We start from the raw sequence: 21,800 nt of genomic DNA on the forward strand, positions 1-21,800 counted from the left end.
TGGAGGTAGAGTTGATCAAACAAGACGTCTTCAGGTCAACAGGATGTAAAAACCTACATAGTTTATCATCTATGTGAACCTCAAACATCAATTTAGAAATTTGACTAATCTAAATTTAAAAAATGCCAATTAGGTAATCCTTACTTTAAAAAACTGATATTCTTTTATTATTATTCATTTAATGTTCTTTTCCCTCTTTGTCCTCTGCAGTATTATACCACTGGGTGTTGTTATTTTAGTTTGGGGTTGGTAGTCTTAGTTTGCAGGCTTTGTTTATTTGTTTTTTTTAGTTAGTTTTGGTTATGCAGCTAATAGCAGGGAGCTGCTGACTCTGGGGGTCAGCAGTCTCCATGACTTCTTTTATGTTTGGTCAAGGAGTCACCATGGAGAGATAAAAAGAGACACATGTGGATCTGGAGCTGCAGGTTGCAGACTCCTGGTATCGGACAAGCCAGCTCTCACTCCCGATTCAAACACATCCACCTCCACAAGGAATTGTTTGCAATTGTCTGACCTGTAGAGAAACACTTCTTCAGCTTGGTAAATGCCTTATTTTCCCCTCATCCCAGAAAAAAACACCTTAGCTGAAGTTCATCTGTGGAGAGGTGCAGCCATGCCACTGAAACCTTTGATGAAGCGGCTGTAGAAGTTATCAATCCCGAGGAGGTGCTGGAGTTATTCTCACCCAGTAGCAACCGGCCTTCTACCTTTTCATCCATCAGCACATACCCAGGTGAAACAAAGGAACTTGGTTTGAGTGGAACTCCTCCAGGAGGGTTGAAAGAAGAAAACTATCAGTGATGCTGGTTCTTTCATGTAAAACCATTCTAATAATAGAGTTTTACTGGTTTTGGAAAATATTTGTTAAACAATCTCAATAACTTTGCTTTCAACAACTTAACAGAATGGGATTTTGTGATTGTTCACTTTGAGTCAATATATTTCATTATACATTGCAGTAGTTTGGAAATGTTAGCTTTTACTAATACTACAAACAGTCAGAATTAAAGACGGGAAATAATACTTCAGATTTTTTTGCCCACTTTTTGTTTCTTCAAGGTAAACATTTTAGAATTTTTAAAATAATAATAAAGATTTTTGAATCATTAAAGTGTACTAAACCTTTAATAGTGTCTCAGGCCTTAAAACAATATTGCTCTCACAGAAAATGACATTTATTTACAAATGTGCAGCGAATAAGAAAAGACGGTTTCCTTCTGCTGGACACAAATGAATCTTTAAATACCGATCACAGCTTTCTGGCAGACAAACAGCTCCGTAACAAAACAAGTCTAACATGAAAGAAAATGTAAAAAAATTGCTCAACAGGCAGTTCCATTAGCTGAAGTGTAAGGCTCTGACACGCCAGCATGGGTAATTAGCTCCACACCACTACTGTAAAGCAGACATTAAGGCAGGGCTGTGTTTGCTCCGGCACTCTATAAGGGTGCTCCTCCACATGCGAATAACACCAGCAGCACTGAAGGACGGTTCAGATCGTCAGTCCATCGGGCCGCTTTGAGGGGAGTCGCAGAGCCCGACGAACGTCCTGAACGCCACGCTCTCAAAGAGTCCGCCTCTCAGGGCATCACAGTCCCCTGTGACAGAGACCGAGTCATCTCCGTGTAGACGAAGTACGTCTTCAGGTCTCCTTTGCCTTTCACATTGATGATGCCTCGGCATGAGCACATGTACCCCAGGTCAGACAGGATGCCACTCGTCTCCTCGGTTACCTGCACAGGAAGCACATCCACCATCACTCAGCTGACTCGCATTAGCGGTTTGGTAGAACATCTTACCTGGATCTTGCCCAGAACCCCGGTGGTTTCCATCCTGCTGGCAACGTTAACACTGTTTCCCCAGATGTCGTATTGAGGCTTCTGGGCCCCGATGACCCCTGCGATAACTGGCCCATGATTTATCCCTTCACATAGAGCAGTGGCGGTTAGTACGTTCATCTGTGCATCATTCTGATTCAGAGGTCACTCTCACCGATTCGGAGTCTGAAGTCATTGAAAGAATGTTTGTTGATGACGTCTAATTTCCCGACCAGAGCGAAGGCGAACTCCACCATGGTACCGATGTGTGTGTACTGTCGCTCATTCTCCTGCAGGGAGGAGGAAACACCAAAAACAACAACTGAGGACGACAACATGCAAGCATAGAGGAAGGCTACTAATACCCTTAAATTGGTAAGCCAGTGGTGTAAAGCTCAATCGCACAAGGAGCCAAAATCCAAAACACTCCTTATTTCGCGGGACAAACAGGATAAACATTTAATGAACACTCTAAAACTTAATTTTTAAAACTTTAAAACTGTAACTTTTGAACATATTTATGAACTAGATATATAGCATTACCCGTGATAATGTTAGTGTGAATGCTGTAAGCTGAATTTGGCTGCTGAAGATGCTGAAATTGATAACTATGAATGCTGAAGCTAATAGCTGAAATGACTGAAGCTAATAGCTGAAATCACTGAAGCTAATAGCCAAAAATGCTGCGGCTGATAGCTAAAAACACTGAAGTTGATAGCCAGCTAAAATGTTAGCCAAATGCCAAATTATCCATGCCCCCCCCCCCAAAAAAAGAAAAAAAAAAAATCTTGGGTTAGCCAAAACAATTGGCATTTAGCTAAAAAAATAGCTAAACTCCAGAATAGCCTAAAAAAGCCAAACCCTGGGCACACAGTGAGCGTCACAGCTCAGGTGTGATGTGGGAGTGGTCTAGCTACAGCCGATGGCTCATATTGCCCCCTTCTTCCCCCTATTCCCCCCTTTATTTGCTGCGGATCAGCTGCATCTTCCGGCGAAATTTGAACCAAACGAAACGGATTCACAGCGACCCAAAGCCTGACACAGGACGTGAACGCCTGCAGGGGGGTTTCCTCTCGCACTTTTAGAGTTACGTAAAGACTGCAGCGCTTGCATCGGAGCTGTAACGCTAGTGGTGTGAGCCTGGGATTAGTTAGCCAAAACAGCTAGTGTGTAAAATAGCCTAACTCCAAAACAGCCTAAAAAACGTTTTAAAAGCCCAAAACAGCTAGCATGTAGCTGAAACATTAGCTAAACTCCAAAATAGCCTAAAGAACATCTTAGTAAATACAAAAAAATTCCACAAAGCTAGCAGAAAGCCAATTTTTAAAACTTTAAATCCGTAACTTTTTAACATAATTATGAATAATAGAAAGGCAGGAATATTATTCCAGAATAAATCAACTTAAAATCCCCCATGACATTTTTTTATTTAAAAAAACCTTCTAAGTACTATTTTAATTATAATTATGAAGTTTTTAACCAACATCCCACAACCTAAATGTCTTTAAAAAACCTTTTTCATGTTGATCTGAAGCCTGTGTCTGCAAAATCTCCTCTGAGGGGGCGTGGCTTTTGGAGCTGAGCGGATCTGCAAGGCACGCTACCTGGGCCAATGGATTACGTTTTGACCAAAAACACAATTTAAAATGAGAGTGAATGTAGACTGGCTCCAGGTCAGCCTCTAGAGGTTATTTGGGGAACTGCAGCCATTGGCATTTCTATGTTTGATTCAAAATCAAGAATGAAAGGTGTGGCCTCTTTATCATTAAAACATTTGCTAAATAAAAACATATTACTGAAATTATTCAAACACTGTCTACAAAGTACAAGTCACCAGTGCACCAGTCCCAGGTTGTCCTCATCACAGTGTAACCTACCTGCACACACTCTGGTCCCAGAGTCACGTTGAGTCCAGTTGCAGCCATGTAGGTGCTCCCAATGGTCTTGATCTTCTCCACGCCGCTGAATTTGGGCTTGGAAAGCAGCTGCAGGAAGAGAACGGCATGTCATCACATGGTCCTGATCCAAACACTGCCAGGATTTCTTTGGAGCTCAACCAGCCAGTTCTTAACAAAGAAGCAGGACTGTTCTCTGTCTGATAATATTTACCTCATCGAAGTCTGCAATGATCTCGTTGAGAAGTCTGAGACATTCCAGTCCTTCCTTATTCACATCCGACTCCGTATAAAACTCTTTGAAATCTGGGATGGAGGCGAACATCACACACACCGACTCGTACGACTGATGATAAAGATCCTGATGACAAAAGTGGAAGATAAGAGAGATGTGTTGGATTGATCTTGCTTCAGGGAAGATGAAGGTCTCAGAAATCCATGATCTTAACGCTTTACCCTCAGTGAGATATTTTTCTCGTCATTTCTGAAGTGAGACTCTCCCACTCAGTCACGGCAAGAACTGACCACACATTTTACCGAATGGAGGAAATTTCAGTGAGGAACTCCATAGCCTAAAGCAGGGGTCTCAAACTCAGTTTACCTTGGGGGTCATTGAAGGCGGAGTCTGGCTTAGGCTGGGCTGTACGAGGTTCCATTTGTGCCAAAAATATTTTTTTGCGTCCACTGTCTATGTCTACTGAACAAACTTATTGAACATTTGTTCATGTCTATGTACTGCTAACCAATATCATCGTCCTGTGAAATGATGGGAGCTAACGACGCAAACAACTGTTGCTAAGGACTTTTCTGACGACACTGTGAAACGACAAGAGCTAATGATGCTAGCAACTTTTGCTAAGGACTTTTCTGACGACACTAAAACTAAAGGAGCTGAGATACAGAGCACTGTAATATATATATATACAGTATGATCATATATATGGACATAGTTTACTCAGAAAGACTTAAAATCATGGTATGGTGACATTAAAGGCAGTGTCACGCTGCTTCTGCTATGTATATTTTGAGCACATTGCACAGAGGAGATGGGGGGCTGCAGCTGGGGGGGGGTGGGGCATGTCCAGAGACCCATCCTCACCCATCATACCCAACGCCAGACACCGCCCTGCAGGAGACCCAACAAGGGGAGTGGGAGGGCCCCCGCTTGATATAGACTTCTGGAGAACTAAGAGAACAGAAATTGCATCCATCCTCACTCAGAAAATGTAATATGTAGTCAATCAAAGATCAGTTTTCTTTTTAAATGGTTTGTTGAATTTTTTAGATTTGTTGTGTTACTTTTTAAGGAAAGTCTTAAGTGAAAATGTAATTAGAACTAAGTTTAAGCAGTGGCGGGCCGTCAGGGCCTGCAAGGTCTTCTCTGCTGGCCTAAAAATATCTGAATCACAGACTGATATTAATTATTATTTATTTCCGTGAATACGTATTCTATAATTCCAAATGCTCTGTCTTCGTCCTTTCATTGCTGTCTCCCTGGTTGCGCTGCTTCCAGACGTGTATTTTCCTATTTAAGCATTAACCAATCACATTGCAGCACCATTTGTTGCTAGGGTCAAAGAAATCTGCCCGGAGGCCTTCACAATCAGTTCTGCGGGCCCTGTAGCATAAAATAATTGTCGACCAAACTGTTGCTTCAACCAATCAGATTTGGAGTAGGCGACACCAAGGCCAGCTAGCAGGCGCACGGAAAACTCATCATTTTCACAAGCCTTGATTGGATAGCTCACAGCTCGCTCTGGTTCTGCGTTATGTGACGGACACAGGTGCCGAGGAGCGGCGTGTCAGGTTTGAAGATGTTACCAGTGGAAAGCGTCTCATCGTCTGATTTTTGGTGGAAAATGAATGTCTGGGTAAAGTTGTGGCACAGTTTTGTCTGGCACGGGTAAAGGAGTTCCGTGACTCCGTTGAGCGGGAGTGAAGCTGATACGAGGAAATCTACGAGGCCCCTGAACGCACCGCGGGCGCTCCGAGCTCACGAAGAGGTGCAGCGCAAAATCCTCGCGCGCACTACCGACAATATTATTTTCCAGACACAGACCTGATTTCAAGATCACAAAAACTGATGTTTGTCTCCCTCCTGGACCACAAGAGGCTTCAGGAATACCAGAACATTTCCCAGCTTATCACAGCCACGGAACACTTTCCATCTGCGAAACGCACGGATTCTGCACGACAGAGTGATTGAAATCTTCTTGAGGATAGAAAGGATGGATTTTGTGTTTAAATAATCTGGATTTTTGGTGAGTAAAATTTTGCTATCTCCCTACATAATATTGAAATTTTATCAGGTTATTTTTTATGCTTTTGGTGTGTGTGTGGCAGTTGTACCTGCACTAGAAGTTTTATTGCCATAAAATACTTAATGAGGGTTGGATTGATTCAGATGGAGCACTACTGAAGGCCTAGGTGTGAAATGCACGGCCCGCCACTGAGTTTAACTAATGAGTTTTGTTATAACTGTTTTTGTATCCAAGAATGTTTGAATTTGAAATATTTGCAGCAATCATCTGAAAATCTTTGTTTAAATCTTGAGGATGCAATAATTCTGCTGTTCTGTGCAGGATTTATTTTTAAACCCTCAGCTGGGTCCACTTCCTTCTTCCCTGCAAATGCATTTTTAGTCAAGTTCTGACCTCATTTTTCCAGTTTCGCCCCAGAAAGTGTTCAGCGACATGAGCTGGTAGGACGTTCTCCAGCAGGACTCTGTTGAGATTCTCCATGGTTTCGATCTCCTCACACTCCCTTTTGAACTTGTCTCTCCACAGGAAGTCCAGCCGGCAGTAATACTCATTCTGTCAAAAGGAGGACGGAGTGAGGAGATGTTTACAGACAGAAAGCGGCACATTGTTTTAGTGAACAATGTTCAGAGTTATCGTGAATACGTTGAATAAATGTTTACTTTTCCTCTGTGATTTGCAGAAAACAAAAGAAAAGAACAACCGATTTTGCTAGAAAAACTTCCCATCAACTCCTCTGACCAATCACCTGCCTCTTGACCCAAATAGGCATTTGAACAGGGTCATCAAATCACATTTTTTGGACTGTTTTGCTGAATCCTATAATCCAGTGTGCATTTTTCTCGGCTGTGCATCTGTTCAAGGAGGGAGGAATTACTGATCCCTTGTTCCTTCTAACCTGCGTTCTCCTCTCTGACTATATTACTGGATACAGCCTCGTTAGTCCTGACAATCAGAATTTTTTTAAGAAAATGTCTTGGCTGATTAAAAATAAATACAACCCTCTCTAGGATCTCAGTTTGAAAGTACAAGCTGATGGGCAGCCCAGAAAATTCAGTTCCCAGAATAAGTGTAAGGGTAACTGATAAAGCGGTCTTCTACTTTGGCACTTCAACAAGCAACAACCAGATGAAGGAGCTTAATTATTCTAAAATAAGTACGAAGCAAAGCAAACTTTCCCTGCTTGAATCGTGACCCAGAATCAAAACAGCTCGAGGGACTGCTTGAAGCCAAGCAAGGCTCTCCAGGGAGTTCCTTTTTGGGCATTTCTGTCCAAAATATCTGCTTTGGGGTCAGAAATGATGGATGGTACCCCAAAAAAGATAAAACTTCTTTAATCAAATCTGTGTTGACTGAGTGAGGTCACATGTGGGGGCACAGAGGAGATGAAGATCTGAACAAATGTGTTCATCTTGTGCTGAGCCAGATCCTCAGAAGCTGTATTTAAACCGAGTGAGATTTGAGCATCAGGGGCATCCACTTTCAATGTTATTCTTTATTTATTTTTCATAGAGACAATAATTAAAAAAAGATCCTCTAATTTAATTTTTCTTTTTCCCTCCTTGGACTGAAGTGGGACAGCAAGTCGTCAAACTAGGTCACAGAGAGACCGCAGAAAAGAGCCATCATTCAGATGCAGCTTCTGCAGTGGAAGTGAAGCTCACGATACCTGGAGAGTCTCTGAATGATCTCATGAACCCCAACATTGAGGCACAATATTTTTGGAAATTTCTTCTAAATAAATAAACTTGATTTCCAAACATCCCAGCGAACATTTCAATGTGGGCCCCAGGTGGGTTTGTCCGCGGGTTCCAGTGTGGGTAGACACACATGGGGCCACCATAGGACCCGTGGACAAACCCACCTGGGGCCACCAATTAAGCCCAAAGGTAAATCATATGGGCCCACAATGAAATGTTCGCTGGGATCATCCGTATCTTCTACACATTGTAAAGGAGATAATGCTCCATGTAGCGATCAGGCTAAAAACATTTGGTGGTAGCTCCTCTCATATGCATCAAGTTTATGGACATATTTTTTGGAAGCGAAATTCACACTTTGACAATAAAGTCATTTTAAATCCACTGGTAACGAATCCTTGGAAAACGTCACTCCTATCAGGAGATTTTTTAACAGCTGAAAGGCCCCATTAAACGTTCAAGCCTCGAATGAGTGACAGAACCAATAAAGGAAGTACATTTCACTTTACACTTTGAGGTCACTTGTGCCCAGATAAAAAGGAGGCATGTGAGGAAATCCACTTACCTGCCTGGCCAACACGAGAAGAGTGACGAAAAAGATGAACAAAGACACTGAACCCATAGTCTTCAGGTCCTTTAGGACTCCTGGTCTGAACACAGAGAAAAGGCAGTTACCGACAAAGACTAGGAAAACTGGAGTTTATAAAAGTAGGGATGGCATGATGAGCTGATTTCTATTCTAGTCTACAAATAAGGTACAAAGTACTGTATCCCTTTCATTGTAGATTTATACATGTATTCTGAAGATATATATATATATATATATATATATATATGTGTATATATATGTACATGTGAGTGTGTACATATATGTATCTCTCTCTCTCTCTCTATATATATATATATATACATATATATATGTTCAAATATAAGTATACTACTGTCTATATATAGTATATATATATAGACAGTATATATATCTATATATATATCTATATATATATAGATATATATATGTTTATGTATGTACACACACACATATCTATCTATCTATCTATCTATCTATCTATCTATCTATCTATCTATCTATCTATCTATCTATCTATCTATCTATCTATCTATCTAGTGTATATATACACTCACACAAATATATGTATTTATGTATTTATATATATGCATATATATATATGTACACATATATATATGTACACACACATATATATATATATATATGTGTGTGTACATATATATAAACATATATATTACTGTCCTAAATATATATATTTAGGGCAGTAATTATGATGTATCTGTTCTATTCTGCTTTGAATTGGCTTCATCACCATGGACAGTGGGGACTAAAAATAGCCTTTGAGGTGCAGTAATGAACTGGAAATTGCTACTTGCGAGAAAATAAGAGCGACTAAAAATGTAGCTCCAGTTGATTTCCTTCTCATTTTGCATTTCATAACTGTTGTTATTTCTGTGACTGAGTGGAAAAGCAGCCGAGTCTTCATGCTAATGAAGCACACAGGAAGACAAACAAAAGGAAAATGCTTTTTGTTCCTCTGGGTGCTCTGAAAACTTTTGGCATGACAGATTTTTTTCTTCTTTTTTCATCACCTGTCAGTCAAATGTGAAAAATAAGTTCAGCCCTGGTGACACAAACTGCAGTAACTCATCATCTTCCTTCTCTCCCAGTGACACACTTGACTGACAGTCTTTGGGGACTCTGGTTCCTCAGGATCAGTCTTTGCCAGGAATCCACAACGGCCATCTCATTAGTTAGTCTTGTTAGTAGCTCTAGTTAGGTTGTGTTTGACTGAAACGCCTGGCTGCAGGGCCAGAGGGAGGTGGAGAATTTTACATGCTTCCCTGGACTGAGACTAATTGTTCTTTTACTGCTATGTGCAGGCATGTTTTATATAACAGAACAATTGCTACCTGTCCAGTTTATCTGTGGGATACATAGCTTTGCTAAATCCATCCAGAAGGGAGGCATGTGTCTGGAGGATGATGATGTTGTAGATCACCACGGCAACAAGCATCACCACCATCTTCAGCTCGTAGTTTATCCTCAGGAACACTGAGCACGACACCAGACCCAGAATACAGGAGTAGATGAAGTACTGTAAAAGAAAAAAGACTCAATTTAAAAAATGAAGCATTCTCACTCCCAATGTCACACACAAACATATGATTTGTTCTCCCTCCGCATCACTTTTTGACGTTTTAGGGGTCCCCAACTCGTCGGTTTTTAACGAGATGGCTGTTATCACTAAAAAAGGGGTCCCCAACCTCTAGGCCACGAACCGTAACCTGTCCGAGAGCTGCTTGGTACCGGGCCACAGACGCTAATCAGGGGTCCCGAACCCTCGAAACATGGATCGTTATTTGTAGCAGACTGGTACCAGTACCCTAACCTGGTAGCGCGTCCAGTACTGCGTCTCGTTTTTTGATGGTCAGCATGTAAAAGAAGATGAGTTAGGCACTCCCAAAGCGTCAAACAGTGATGGTAAGGCCCTGTCAGGAGTCAGAATTCTGTCTCCCCCTCTGGTCACCGCCAGGAACCATCTCCAGAGTACTGACTGCACTACATCTCCCAGCAACCCCAGCGCACAATTCCTGGTTCCTGTTCCCTTGACTCCAATCTGACAATCACCCACCTGCTTCTTAAGTACTGCACAGAGCCACTCTCAGTGCAAAGTATTGTTTGTACCACCCTGCCTACATTACTGAGCGTTTCTATCTGGACCTGATCTTGTGTTTCTGACTCTGCTTTATCTCTGATTCTCTGCTGCCTGTCCTGACCCTCGCCTGAACTCTGAAACTCTACTCTCTTCTTGGATGATCCCATGCTCGTGATTGACCTCTGCCCGTCTGACTCTGATTTAGCTTTGTGGACTTTTAGCTGTTCTTAGTTCCCGTATGAATGCATAAACCTGCTGCACGTGGAACCAGCTGTCTGCCCGTTTGTGATTGGCCTGAACCTTACATCCATAGATGACGAGTTGGGAGTGAGAATGTGAAGGATCCGTGTCAAGTTGCAGTCCACCTTGACAACAAGTTCGGAGTTTTGGATATAGTGATCATGTGACCAACCAGTCTCAGGACAGTGGCCAGATTTTTGGAGTCGTTGTACGTCCAGAATTGATTCAGACAGTAATCTCTTCCCCTATCAATTACCTGCTTATTTTCCAGAACCATCTTCAGGATTTCATCTTCAAATTATCTAACACAATCCATCAGTTTTTCTAAAATTCTATTCACACAGTACCTTATGTATACACACAGGTACAATGAATAAATGCACCATAAAAATAGATTCAACTAAATTTAAAAGAAAGACAACATATATTCCAGGAAAAACAATACCATATACACAGTTGGAGAGGATCTGAATTCATCAGCTGAAAGCATATTCACTCTGTTTGGTTCTGACTCGGTTTAGCTTCCAGCACTTTCATGGGTTTGTTTTGGATCCCACGCATTAAGTGGTTCGTAAACTGGCAGCGATGCTTCAAAATTGATACTAAAATAACTGATATCCATTGTAAGGACCTGAAAACAGGAGAGATTGAATCACTTCTAGTTCTGGTCCAAACTCTGGCAGCTGCAAAGTTCTGAACAAAGACTGCTGCATCAGTCCAGCCTGCAGGAGATGAAAGTATGAACCAGTTCTTCTGAATCTGAACATGAAACTGGGTCTGTAATAGGGGGCTCAGCCTTCATGTTAAAGGCTGAGTCCAAATGAAATATTAAAATCTCTTAGCTTTACATCGTTTTTTTATGTAACTAATAAAAGCGTTTTCCATTGTGGTCACTGTGATACTTACAGGAAGGTAAAACTTATTTTTTTGTGCTTCTTCTTCTTCGTTCTGATGAAACAGACTGTCATTGGTTCGATTCAGAGGCGACACAGTTGTTATGCTGCGTTCTACTTGGAGATCCTCCACAAAAAACTGTCAAAAAAGAGGGCAGAAGATTCAATCAGAAGGCAAAAAGTAAACACTCTGAAAACTTGTTTATGTTTTGATAAAGATATTTTGCGGAACATACCAAATTTACCATTTACAATGACTTTCCTCAGATATTTTCAAACATTATTATTGTACTCATTAAAATAACCAGGTATTAGTGCATTATAATGTTCATTCCTCACTATAGAGAACACAAAAACTGTATTTTGATCTGTTTATTCATTTAAGAGTAATCCTCTATGCACTATATCTGCAGCAGCCCCTCCCATACCCACGAAAACGAGCGGTTGGAAACGTGCTGACATCAGCACTATGTGAACCACCCCCTCCAGGAAGAGTCTGCTCTGACACCAACACTCAATTTCTCTACAGAGTTAGCAGTGATTAAAAAAAAAAACTTTCATTTTAGATGCATTTGTGTTGTGAACCAGTGTAGTGATGGCCAAGGCTACTGAAGGCAGATACATGGTATGTGCATCCATCTATGAAAAAATGTCGATATTGTTTATTTTTCGTGGGGGAAACGAAGAAAGAAAATTAACATGCCATGTTAATTAATGAACACGTTAACTTACATACAGAGACATGCATTTGAAACTTTCATTATTTCTGGGTTTTACAAAGAGCGGCCTGTTCCAGTTTTGTATATTTTTCTCAGCACTGCAGATTAATATAGAGCTGATGACATATGGTTTCGCTGAACCAAACTGCCTCACCAATATTGTCTTTGTTGAATTTTTAAACTAATCATTTTCTATTTTTTCTACAAAGAAAGTAACTATGGAAAGCAATAACTATCTCCAGCTGAAAAACACTTCTAAAAGTGAGACAGCCTGCAACCAGGCCAAAATAAATTACCCTGAAAAATAGCAGAGATAGAGATAGTACATTTCAAAAATATTTTTATTAAACGAGTTGTCACCGGCAACAGAAAATAACAGACTGAAAATTACACTGATTAAAGAGATCGTGTGATTTCAGTAAAGAAAAACGGTCCAGGCAAACTGTTAGGGGTTTAAAACTGTGTTAAAAACAGGTGTGTTACTTGAGCAAGTAATCACCAACAACAGTACTAGTGCTAAAGTGTTAAGGAAAATAAATATGCTTGAAAATAAGTCAAAGTTAGCGGAGAACGAGTCTGCAAGCTGAAACCAGGAATATTCATAAGTTAAAATCTGATCTCTTCATACATGTCAGAAGGTAAAGTTAAGTATTTGTTTTAGAATGAACAGTTGTTTTACAGGTTGTTTTGGGGCGACCATGGTACAGCGGTAGAGCAGTCAATTCTTGGTCAGAAGATGGTGAATTTGTTTCCCGCCTTCCCCGCCCATGTATCAAAGTGTCCTTGGGCAAGACACTGAACCCCGAATTCCCTCTGGTGGAAGGCTGGTGTCAGTGTTCAGCAGTGGAGCCTCCACCAGTGTGTGAATGTGTGTGTGAATGGGTGAATGGGTCTGTAAAGCGCTTTGGCCCTTCAAGGAAGGTAGTAAAGCGCTACACAAGTATACGCCATTTAGATGGTTTTTATTGCACAAAAAATAGTTTGTGTGACAATGTCTAATGAACGTTAAGAATCTTTTAGCCAATGCATTCCACACTGACTGGTCCTCAGGACACCTCCAGTACCAGTACCCAGGACACACCCACAAAGACAAGAAGAGGATCCATGTTGAGCACTAAACGGGAAACCACAGCAAGCCGAGAAGGAGATGCACTCCAGAAGAAAAGATTTCAGCAGCCTTTATGGACAGTGACAAGAGTTCGCCAGGAAACCAGAGCCATCGCAATGACCCTGCTTGGTGTGTAAGTATCACTGGAGATGAACGTGTGTTCAGGACAGACAGAGTACTGGCCTCTGCTCTTTGTCTGTAAAACTTAAATAAAGATTAAGAATCCCCAGAGAAGAGCAGCTGCTCCTGGAGAGACCTAACAGGTTTGCCTCCTCTACCTGTCACACTCTGGTTTTAATAGAACTGTTGCCAGCCTGTTTTGCATTGCTTTTAGTCTGACTGTTTTATGTGTTTTATGCTCTTTGTTTTTAAAGATCCTTGATTTTAGTACTTTGTTTGTATTTAATCTTTTATCGCTCCCCAAGCCTTGCTAAATAAGTTCCCATTGATCCTTAAACATCGTAATTATCAGTTATCCATTACTGCTTAACAATGCTCATCTAGGGTTTGGTTTTTTGAATCTTTATTTTTCAGTGTATTTAACAGTTGCTGTTCTGTCCTTATAGCTAAAATGTTTCTTTCTGACACCGTTTCCTAGCAGAAAACAGAACAGAAAAGAACTTCTTTCAACAACAGTGTAAAAAAGAAAAAAGATCCATTGAATTCTTACCATGTTGAAGACGGCCATCACCAGGATGAGCGCCGTGGTCATCATGGTGAGCACCAACCGCAGCCAGGGGTTGTTTGTAACAATGATACGGGAAGACGTGGGAAACCATGGAATAGGGCAGGAGGAGCCTTTTCCTCTTTGCTGGGGAAACAAGGAGGGACTGACTGAAGGAAGGGTTCAATTTAAACCAAAAATACAGTAAATGATCCTTTCTGTCAAAAGGATAAAAAAAGAGAAATGATCTTTTTCTAAAGATAAAACGGTTTATGGAGGAATAAAAAAAAAATCACGAATGAATCCAAATGTGTCATTGTTACAATCTGGCACAAAATTTACATCCGAATGCATGAAAAACCACCTGCAGACCAATATAACCGTTGTATTGTTTTATAGACAGGATTTCCAGGTTTGTTTAACTTGCCTATTTCCTTTTTGCATCATTCTAGATATTGTTTTCGTCCGCTTTTGCTTTAGTTGAACAAAGAACTGAATGTTGAACACACTTTTGCAAGAGCATGAATGTTTCACCCACTAAAACAGGGATGGCCAACCCTGGGCCTCAAGAGCCTGATCCCTGGCCCTCAAGAGCCTGAACCTTGGCCCTCAAGAGCCTGAACCCTGGCCCTCAAGAGCCTGAACCCTGGCCCTCAAGAGCCTGAACCCTGGCCCTCAAGAGCCTGAACCCCGGCCCTCAAGAGCCTGAACCCTGCCTGTTTTCTAGTTCTCCTCGGCCAGCTTGATGCTGATTGGCTGACTCAAAGGATTCAACCACCTGATTTAAACACATGTACTCATGGAAACCAGACCTTCAGCCCCAGCTAAGTCTTTCCATCTTGCCTGGAGACTAGAAAAGGATTTCTCATGTGTCACTTTCTCTTAGCAACAGCTAAACTCATTTAGCTGCAGAGCTGAGAGTACCCTGCTAACATATCTAGGTTATTGGTGGGCTTCTTACATTAGAAAATGGGCATGAGCGGAAAATGGGAAAAAATGTGGGTCACATGTGAATTGGGTGATGAGGACCTCACATGGGTGCCCAGATAGTAAAAAATGAGGGTCCCACATGGGATAAAAACAGGTATTTTGAGAATGGACAACCACTGAGTAACATCGGAGACTGGCTAGACCACTCCAGAACTTGATATGCTTCTTACAGAGCCACTCCTTGGTTCTCCTCACTGTGTGCTCCGGGTCATTGTCATGTTAGAAGACCCAGCATGGACCCATCTTAGATGCTGAAACTGAGGGAATGAGGTTGTTCCCCAAAATCCCCCAATTTATGGGCCCGGTCATTCTCTCCTTAATGTAGTGCATTCGTCCTGTCCCATATGTAGAAAAACACCCCATGGCATGATGCTACCACCCCTATGCTTCACAGTAGGGATGGAGTTCTATCATCATTCTTCTTCATCCAAACACGACCAGTGAAAATAAGACAAAAAAGTTCTATTTTGGTCTCATCTGATCATATGACGTTCTCCCATGATTCCTCTGGATCATTCAAATGGTCAATGGCAAACTTAAGACGAGCTGGTTTAAGCAGGAGAACTTCACATGATTTCAAACCATGATGTCTTAGTGTATCCATGGAAACGATGGTCCCAGCTCTTTTCAGGTCATTGACCAGCTCCTCCAGTGTAGTTCTGGGCTGAGTCCTCAAATTTCTTAGGATCACTGAGACTCCATGATGTTAGATCTTGTGTTGAGCCCCAGTCTAAGGAAGATTGACAGCCATGTTTAGGTTCTTCTATTTTCTAATAATTGCTTCAACTGTGGATCTTTTTTTTGTCCCGTAGTCCTTTTCCAGCCTTGTGGAGGTCTACAATTTTGCCTCTGGTGTCTTTGGACAGCTCTTTGGTCTTGGCCATGTTAGTAGTTGGAGTCTTGTAATTTGTATTTGGTGGACAGGTGTCTTTATGAAGCTAATTACCTCAAATAGGTGTTTCTGATTTAGGATAATAAGTGGCTGGCACATTTTTTGTACATATCAGCGTTCTTGTCAGGCTGATTAACTTCCAGATCCGGTAAAGACTTCTGTAGATATTCCATGATGGCTCCAAAGTTAGCACATCTTTGGAAATGATGGAAAGCTCCAAATTATCTCTGTCTCCCAACAGATGACAATTCTCCATCAATCACCCCCACATGTTGAATGCATTGATCTGAAATCTGAACAATTTCTTGAACAGTCAGGCAGCAAGGCCTCGTCATTTTCAGCAGGCCTTGATCTACACATAGCAGCAAGCGCCCTCCACTATGCATAGCCTCTCTATGATAGTCTCATCTCCAGCTGTTGGGTTATCGTGAGGTTTTTTGTTTTTTTTCTTTCTTGATGTGAGCTGGCCACTTGAAAATTTTTTACTTTCTAGTTTATGGAGTTGTTGAGGATTTTGGATTTATGGAACTGCTCAGATCAAGACTGAGCGTAGAGGATCCTCTCAGTTGAAACCTTTTTTGTTGTGGCAATTATTCTTAGTTGGCTTTTGGACTTTTCTCCCTCCTGAGGACGAACCCTAAAGCTCCATGTTTGTTTCATGCAGTAAGCATAGACTATGTTGTTTGACTTGTGTTACGCCCTGCTGCTGCTGGACCTTTTTTCTATCCAGTCCTTCTGCTCACCTGGCAGGTGTGGCCAGTGTGTGTTAATTGGCACCTGCTGGCTATTTAAGACAGAAGAGGCCCCAACAAGGCAGGCAGGGAGCAGAGCAGCAGGCTGAGGGGCTGGGCGGGGTTTAGGCGGTGCGGGGCGGGGCGGTGCGGTCTTAGACTGCTGAGTTTTGTTATTTTAGTTTGGGGTTGGATCTTGGTAGTCTTAGCTTGTGGGCTTTGTTTATTTGTTTTCTTTAGGTAGTTTTGGTTAGGCAGCCATTATCAGGGTGCTGCTAACTCCGACCCCCGACATTGCTGGGTCAGCAGTCTCCATGACTTATTCTATGTTTGGCCAAGGTTTCAATACCCTTTTAGTCTTTTTCTTTTAACCAGCACACTAATTGTTTTCTCTTTTACTTTTCAGGACATGGTTTCTTTGTTTCCCTTTATTTAATAAACTGTGTTCCTTTTGTCTCGTGGGTGTCCAGTTTTTGTTATGGTCCCCTTTTTTTTGTTTTACCCCTAGACTTGAGCCCGGTTTGCCCATTGAGGTCGTAACACTTGCCATTTCCATACTTCCACATTAACTTTGGGCTGTGCTTTAGATTTCCCATGATGCACGGCTGGTAGCAGGTTTCTAGAGGAAATTTTCTTCTTCCTTTTTTTTTTTTTTTTTTAAATTTACATATCCTCAAAATAATACTAAATAAATATAAAACAATTAAAAAATAAAAAAGTGGAGAAAGAAGAAACATCTTATCTGCCCCTACTGGTAAATAAACACATTTAAATCAAATATATCAAACTAGGAAAATGAAAATGATCTTTTACATAAATATTGAGGACATAGAAACAAAAATAAATACACATTTACATAAACAGTTGTCGACACAAACCCTCATTTAATTCTATTTACGTACACTAGGTCCAGTGGCATCAACTACATAAGTTTTAGGAAATTATTTTTCCACATTATCTCCAATATTTGCTTAACATCTCTTTTTTAATAACACTTTTTTAAAGGTAGCAATTGTTTTTATATCTTTACTTTCCGTGTCTAGTTTGTTCCACATATTAGGACCCTATACTGAAATAAATCTCTCCAACACTTTTGTTCCAAATCTTGGTTTTCTGATCATTTCATGTCCTTTTAAGTCAATGTGACTTTGTCCAGAACATAATTCTGTTATCACTTCTTCCTTCACTGTTTTAGGTTGTTCTCACCAAATTCTCAGTGTTTGTGAACCCCGATCCTCCTGTAGTTTTTCAATCCCCGCTCAAACACGCCTGCACTGTCAGATGAAGATCTGAGAGTTGAACCATGTAGAATCTCAAAACAAAAAAGAACCTCTTGACCTTAGAGACTGGCTTCCCTAAACTGGACCAATGGGAGCTCTATTTCTGTAATCAGGACAGCTTTACTGTAAGTCTCGTCACGCGATCAAATGACAGAGAAATCCACCCCAACTCACCAGAATGTGACTGGCAAAGCAGAGCAGCAGGATCAAAGCCAGCAGGAGGAACGTCAGACCAAAGGAGATCCCCAGCACAGCAGTTCTGCAGCACAAACACCTTTCACTTCAACATGGAATTCTGTGTGATTCATGTCATAAAGAGTCCAGTTCTGCTTTAAACCAGACCTGCAGTTCACTCAGGAGTCAGAGGTTTCCATGGAAACCTTTTCTATGTATACGTTTCTGTAGGAAAAATGGTCAGATTGAAGGATCCAAGCCATAAAGGGCTGATGTAACGTCTCAGAGTGGGGAACGATGCAGTGAAGACATAAAAATGCAGAGTTACACATTTGGCTCTGAGAGGCAGTAAATCAGCATGGCAGGGGTTTCTCTCCTCACTGTTGAAATGGCGCCACACTTGGATTCCCCTGATCTTTAGTCCCCAGCAGCCTTTTCATCTGCTTTTTTAACAGTCTGCCTCAATGGTTTCGATGTAAATCCCAAAAAACGTACTTGGGTATGACGAGAATCTGCACGACGAAGATGCAGCAGAAGATGAGGCAGGCGCAGGTGACATAATACTTGAAGGCAGGTAAGGTGGTGGACCTGTACTGTTAAGAGAAGACAGTTACAAGTGAAGCGGAGAGGTATTGCTTCCAACATCCTCTATAGGAGACCGTTTCAGTTTGTGAAGCCCCCATAATGAGCTCCTCATCACCAACACATGCATTCGTTTCTATTGATCAGCTCCCAAGAGAACAGTGCTGCTGCTGGTTTGCATGCATTCGCCTACCTCTTTCTCCAGACCTTTGTTGTGAAAGAACAATGAGATCCTCTGGATATCCTCCGACTTAAGCCACTGTCTACAGCAGAAACAAGAGACACAGACGGTGCAGAAGACAGGAAGTCAAGAACTAACTTTTAAATGCTGATGATGAAAGCAGTGTTCTTCTATTTTAATATGTGAGTTAATCATGGACTTACATCTACGGTAGCAAGAACTCCAAAGTGCTTTCAGTGCCTTTGTGCAATTATTTTTGCATGATTAATTCATTATGACCTGTAATTAATTAATCCAATTCATCTTTTTTAATCAAACCTAATAATTGCTGCAAAAAGCCTTATTTTGAGATTTTTTCATTTAGATTTGTGACAGTAAAGATCAAATACAATTTAAAAATTGACTTTTTTATTATAAAAGACTTCCAACCTTTACTTTTACAGCACCAGAGGTTTTTCTGTCATTTTTCAACAATTAGGTGAAGAAAAATCCTCAGATCCAGAATGCTCTAATTTACAACAGTTTTAGGGGCAGTTTGTTTTTAAATTATGACCTTAAAACTTGTACATTTACGAGAAAAAAAGTTGTAACTGTGAAATTATTTTAAAAAGTCATATATTTATGACTTTAAAACTCATAGGCTAAACTTATGACTTTTCTTTCCTCAAAAATATTTTTCTGGTAAATTTACAACTTTTAATCTCTTAAATTTCCAAGATTCATAAATTTATGAGGGAAAAAAATAGTAAATTCACAAGATTAAAAGTCGTAAATTTTCAATAAAAAAAAGTCAGAAATTTCCATATTAAAAGTTGGAAATTTACAAGAAAAAAGTCGGTACTGTTAAACTATGAGCATATAGTTGTATTTTTATTACTCAAAAAGTCATAGGCTCAATGTATGATTTTTTTCCTTAAATTTACAAGAAGAAAGTTGTAAATTTCCAAAATTAAAAGTATTACATATACGAGAAAAAAGTCGTAGTTATTAAATTACGAGAATAAAGAGTTAAGTATTTTTATTACTTTAAGTCATAGGCTAAATTTATGTCTTTATTCTCGTAAATTTACAAGATTAAGAGTCGTAAATTTACGAGAAAAAAGGCATATATTTATGAGTTTACATGTCATAGGCTAAACTTTTACTTTTTTTCTCAAAAATTTACATATTTTTTCTTGTAAATTTACGACTTTAAATCTCATAGATTTCCAAGATTAAAAGTAATACATTTATGAGAAAAAAACTAGTAAATGTACAAGATTAAAAGTTGTAAATATATTAATCTTGTAAATGTACTAGTTTTTACTTGTAAATTTCCAAATTAAAAGTTGTAAATTTACACGAAAAAAAGCCGGATATTTACAAGAAAAAAAAGTAAATTTATAAAATTACCACATGTAAATTTCCTCAATTAAAAGTTGTAAATTTCCAAGAAAAAGCTCGTAATGCTACTCTTTTTTCTTTTATTGTGAGCCTAATACTCTGTCATATTCATTTAACAAAAAAAAACTATCAGTAGTACCACTTCTCTGAGCAATACATAAAATATTGACCACAAACTTCTTGTTAACACCATAATACATATGTCAAACACAATTTCCCAGTTTATCATAACAGTAAGAGCAGAAAAACCCTAAATGATTTTATTTATCACAGACACGAAGAGGCATTGAACAAGTTATACTTTGTTTCTTTGGAGCAAACTGTTCATCTGGACAAAACCAGCAGTAAAAGGTGAACTTTCCCTCCATTATAATACTTTATTTTATTTATCATGATGTTTGGAGGAGCAGCAGGTGGAGGTCAAAGACGACACGTCACATCACCTTTTACCGAAAGAGAACAAATGTAATAAGAAATCATTTTGTTTTTACATTTCTGAGTATTTCTCCTTTTAAATCTGTTAATCAAACTGTCTTGGACAGACTCTGTTTGAATTATAACTAAAACTCCTTCATCCTGTTCAAATATCGACTAACCGGCCAGAAGAGATCACACGTCTCTAATGACCTTTCATGCACTCATTTCATAAGTTAATAGAGTTATTTTAGTTTGAAAACTGTGGATGAATACTTTCTAAAAGTGTTGTTAAGGCCTTCAGGTTTAGGTTGAGACCAGCTGATTTTAAAGTTCTCACTTTATTTTCCACTCATCCCATTATCCGTTTTATCACCACTCATTTGAAGTATGTATGAAGCTTGAAGCTGTTAAAGTTTATGTGATTACTTATTATACTCATTAAAATAAGTTAAATTAAGCTTAAAGATTCAGCTTTCTGATGGGAGGTGAGAGTGCTCCCCCCTCAATCAGGAGTCAGTCTGACAGCTTGTCACAGATCACTGCTGACGTCTCAGGTGAAGCTGAGGAGAGACAACAGAGGCTGTGGACTCAGAAAATGGTCGGCGTCTCCGTATTCATTGGTAGCCAGCTTTTCAGAGTTCTCAGGTGTTCTAGCAGAGGCTGCAGGGCTCAGCTGGTAAAAACAACCAACCTGACCCCTTTTTTCCTTTTTTCCTGAGCTCTCCTTTTGCTACAGAAGGTTGTGTTTCATGGTTGAGGTTATTTTTATTTTCACTTTTGCAGGACTATTTGGTTTTTGTTTCTGTTCCTTTTGGCTTTGTTAAAAGTTTATGTTGTGTGCTGGACCTCTTTCCTTTTTTTTTCCATATTTTTTTTCTTTTCCGTACTTGTTTCCGAAAATTTAAAATAAATTATAGAAAAAAAGCAACATGTTTGATATCTGGTTCATTGTTTTATATCAGGAGTGTCAAACTCAATCTCACAGGGAGCCAAAATCCAAAACACACCTTAGGTCGAACAGGATAAACATTTATTGAACACTCTAAAACTACATTTTTAAAACTGTAAAACGTAACTTTAACATAATTATGAACTAGATATATAACATTACCTGTGATAATGCTAGTGTGAATGCTGTAAGTTGAATTTGGCCGCTGAAGATGATAGTGCTGGAAGTTTCAGATGCTGA

At 40.0% G+C, this 21,800-nt stretch overlaps 1 protein-coding gene across 1 annotated transcript in view; it reads right to left on the bottom strand.

Moving 5' to 3' along the window:
- Positions 1–1,106: 1,106 nt before the first annotated feature.
- Positions 1,107–21,800, bottom strand: part of adcy2b (adenylate cyclase 2b (brain)) — a 67,363-nt gene continuing 46,669 nt past the window's right edge. The window contains exons 13-25 of the mRNA XM_024257887.2: positions 18,824–18,893; positions 18,544–18,641; positions 18,049–18,133; positions 13,988–14,128; positions 11,504–11,629; positions 9,612–9,796; positions 8,236–8,320; positions 6,367–6,525; positions 3,927–4,073; positions 3,695–3,802; positions 1,993–2,107; positions 1,800–1,924; positions 1,107–1,733 (exon numbers count right to left, since the gene is read on the bottom strand). Of these exons, the coding sequence (XP_024113655.1) occupies positions 1,581–1,733; positions 1,800–1,924; positions 1,993–2,107; positions 3,695–3,802; positions 3,927–4,073; positions 6,367–6,525; positions 8,236–8,320; positions 9,612–9,796; positions 11,504–11,629; positions 13,988–14,128; positions 18,049–18,133; positions 18,544–18,641; positions 18,824–18,893 (1,597 nt within the window). The 3' untranslated portion in view covers positions 1,107–1,580. The remainder of the gene's footprint in view (positions 1,734–1,799; positions 1,925–1,992; positions 2,108–3,694; positions 3,803–3,926; positions 4,074–6,366; positions 6,526–8,235; positions 8,321–9,611; positions 9,797–11,503; positions 11,630–13,987; positions 14,129–18,048; positions 18,134–18,543; positions 18,642–18,823; positions 18,894–21,800) is intronic.

The sequence above is a fragment of the Oryzias melastigma genome, linkage group LG11 (assembly GCF_002922805.2).
Source record: "Oryzias melastigma strain HK-1 linkage group LG11, ASM292280v2, whole genome shotgun sequence".
Classification (NCBI taxonomy): domain Eukaryota; kingdom Metazoa; phylum Chordata; class Actinopteri; order Beloniformes; family Adrianichthyidae; genus Oryzias; species Oryzias melastigma.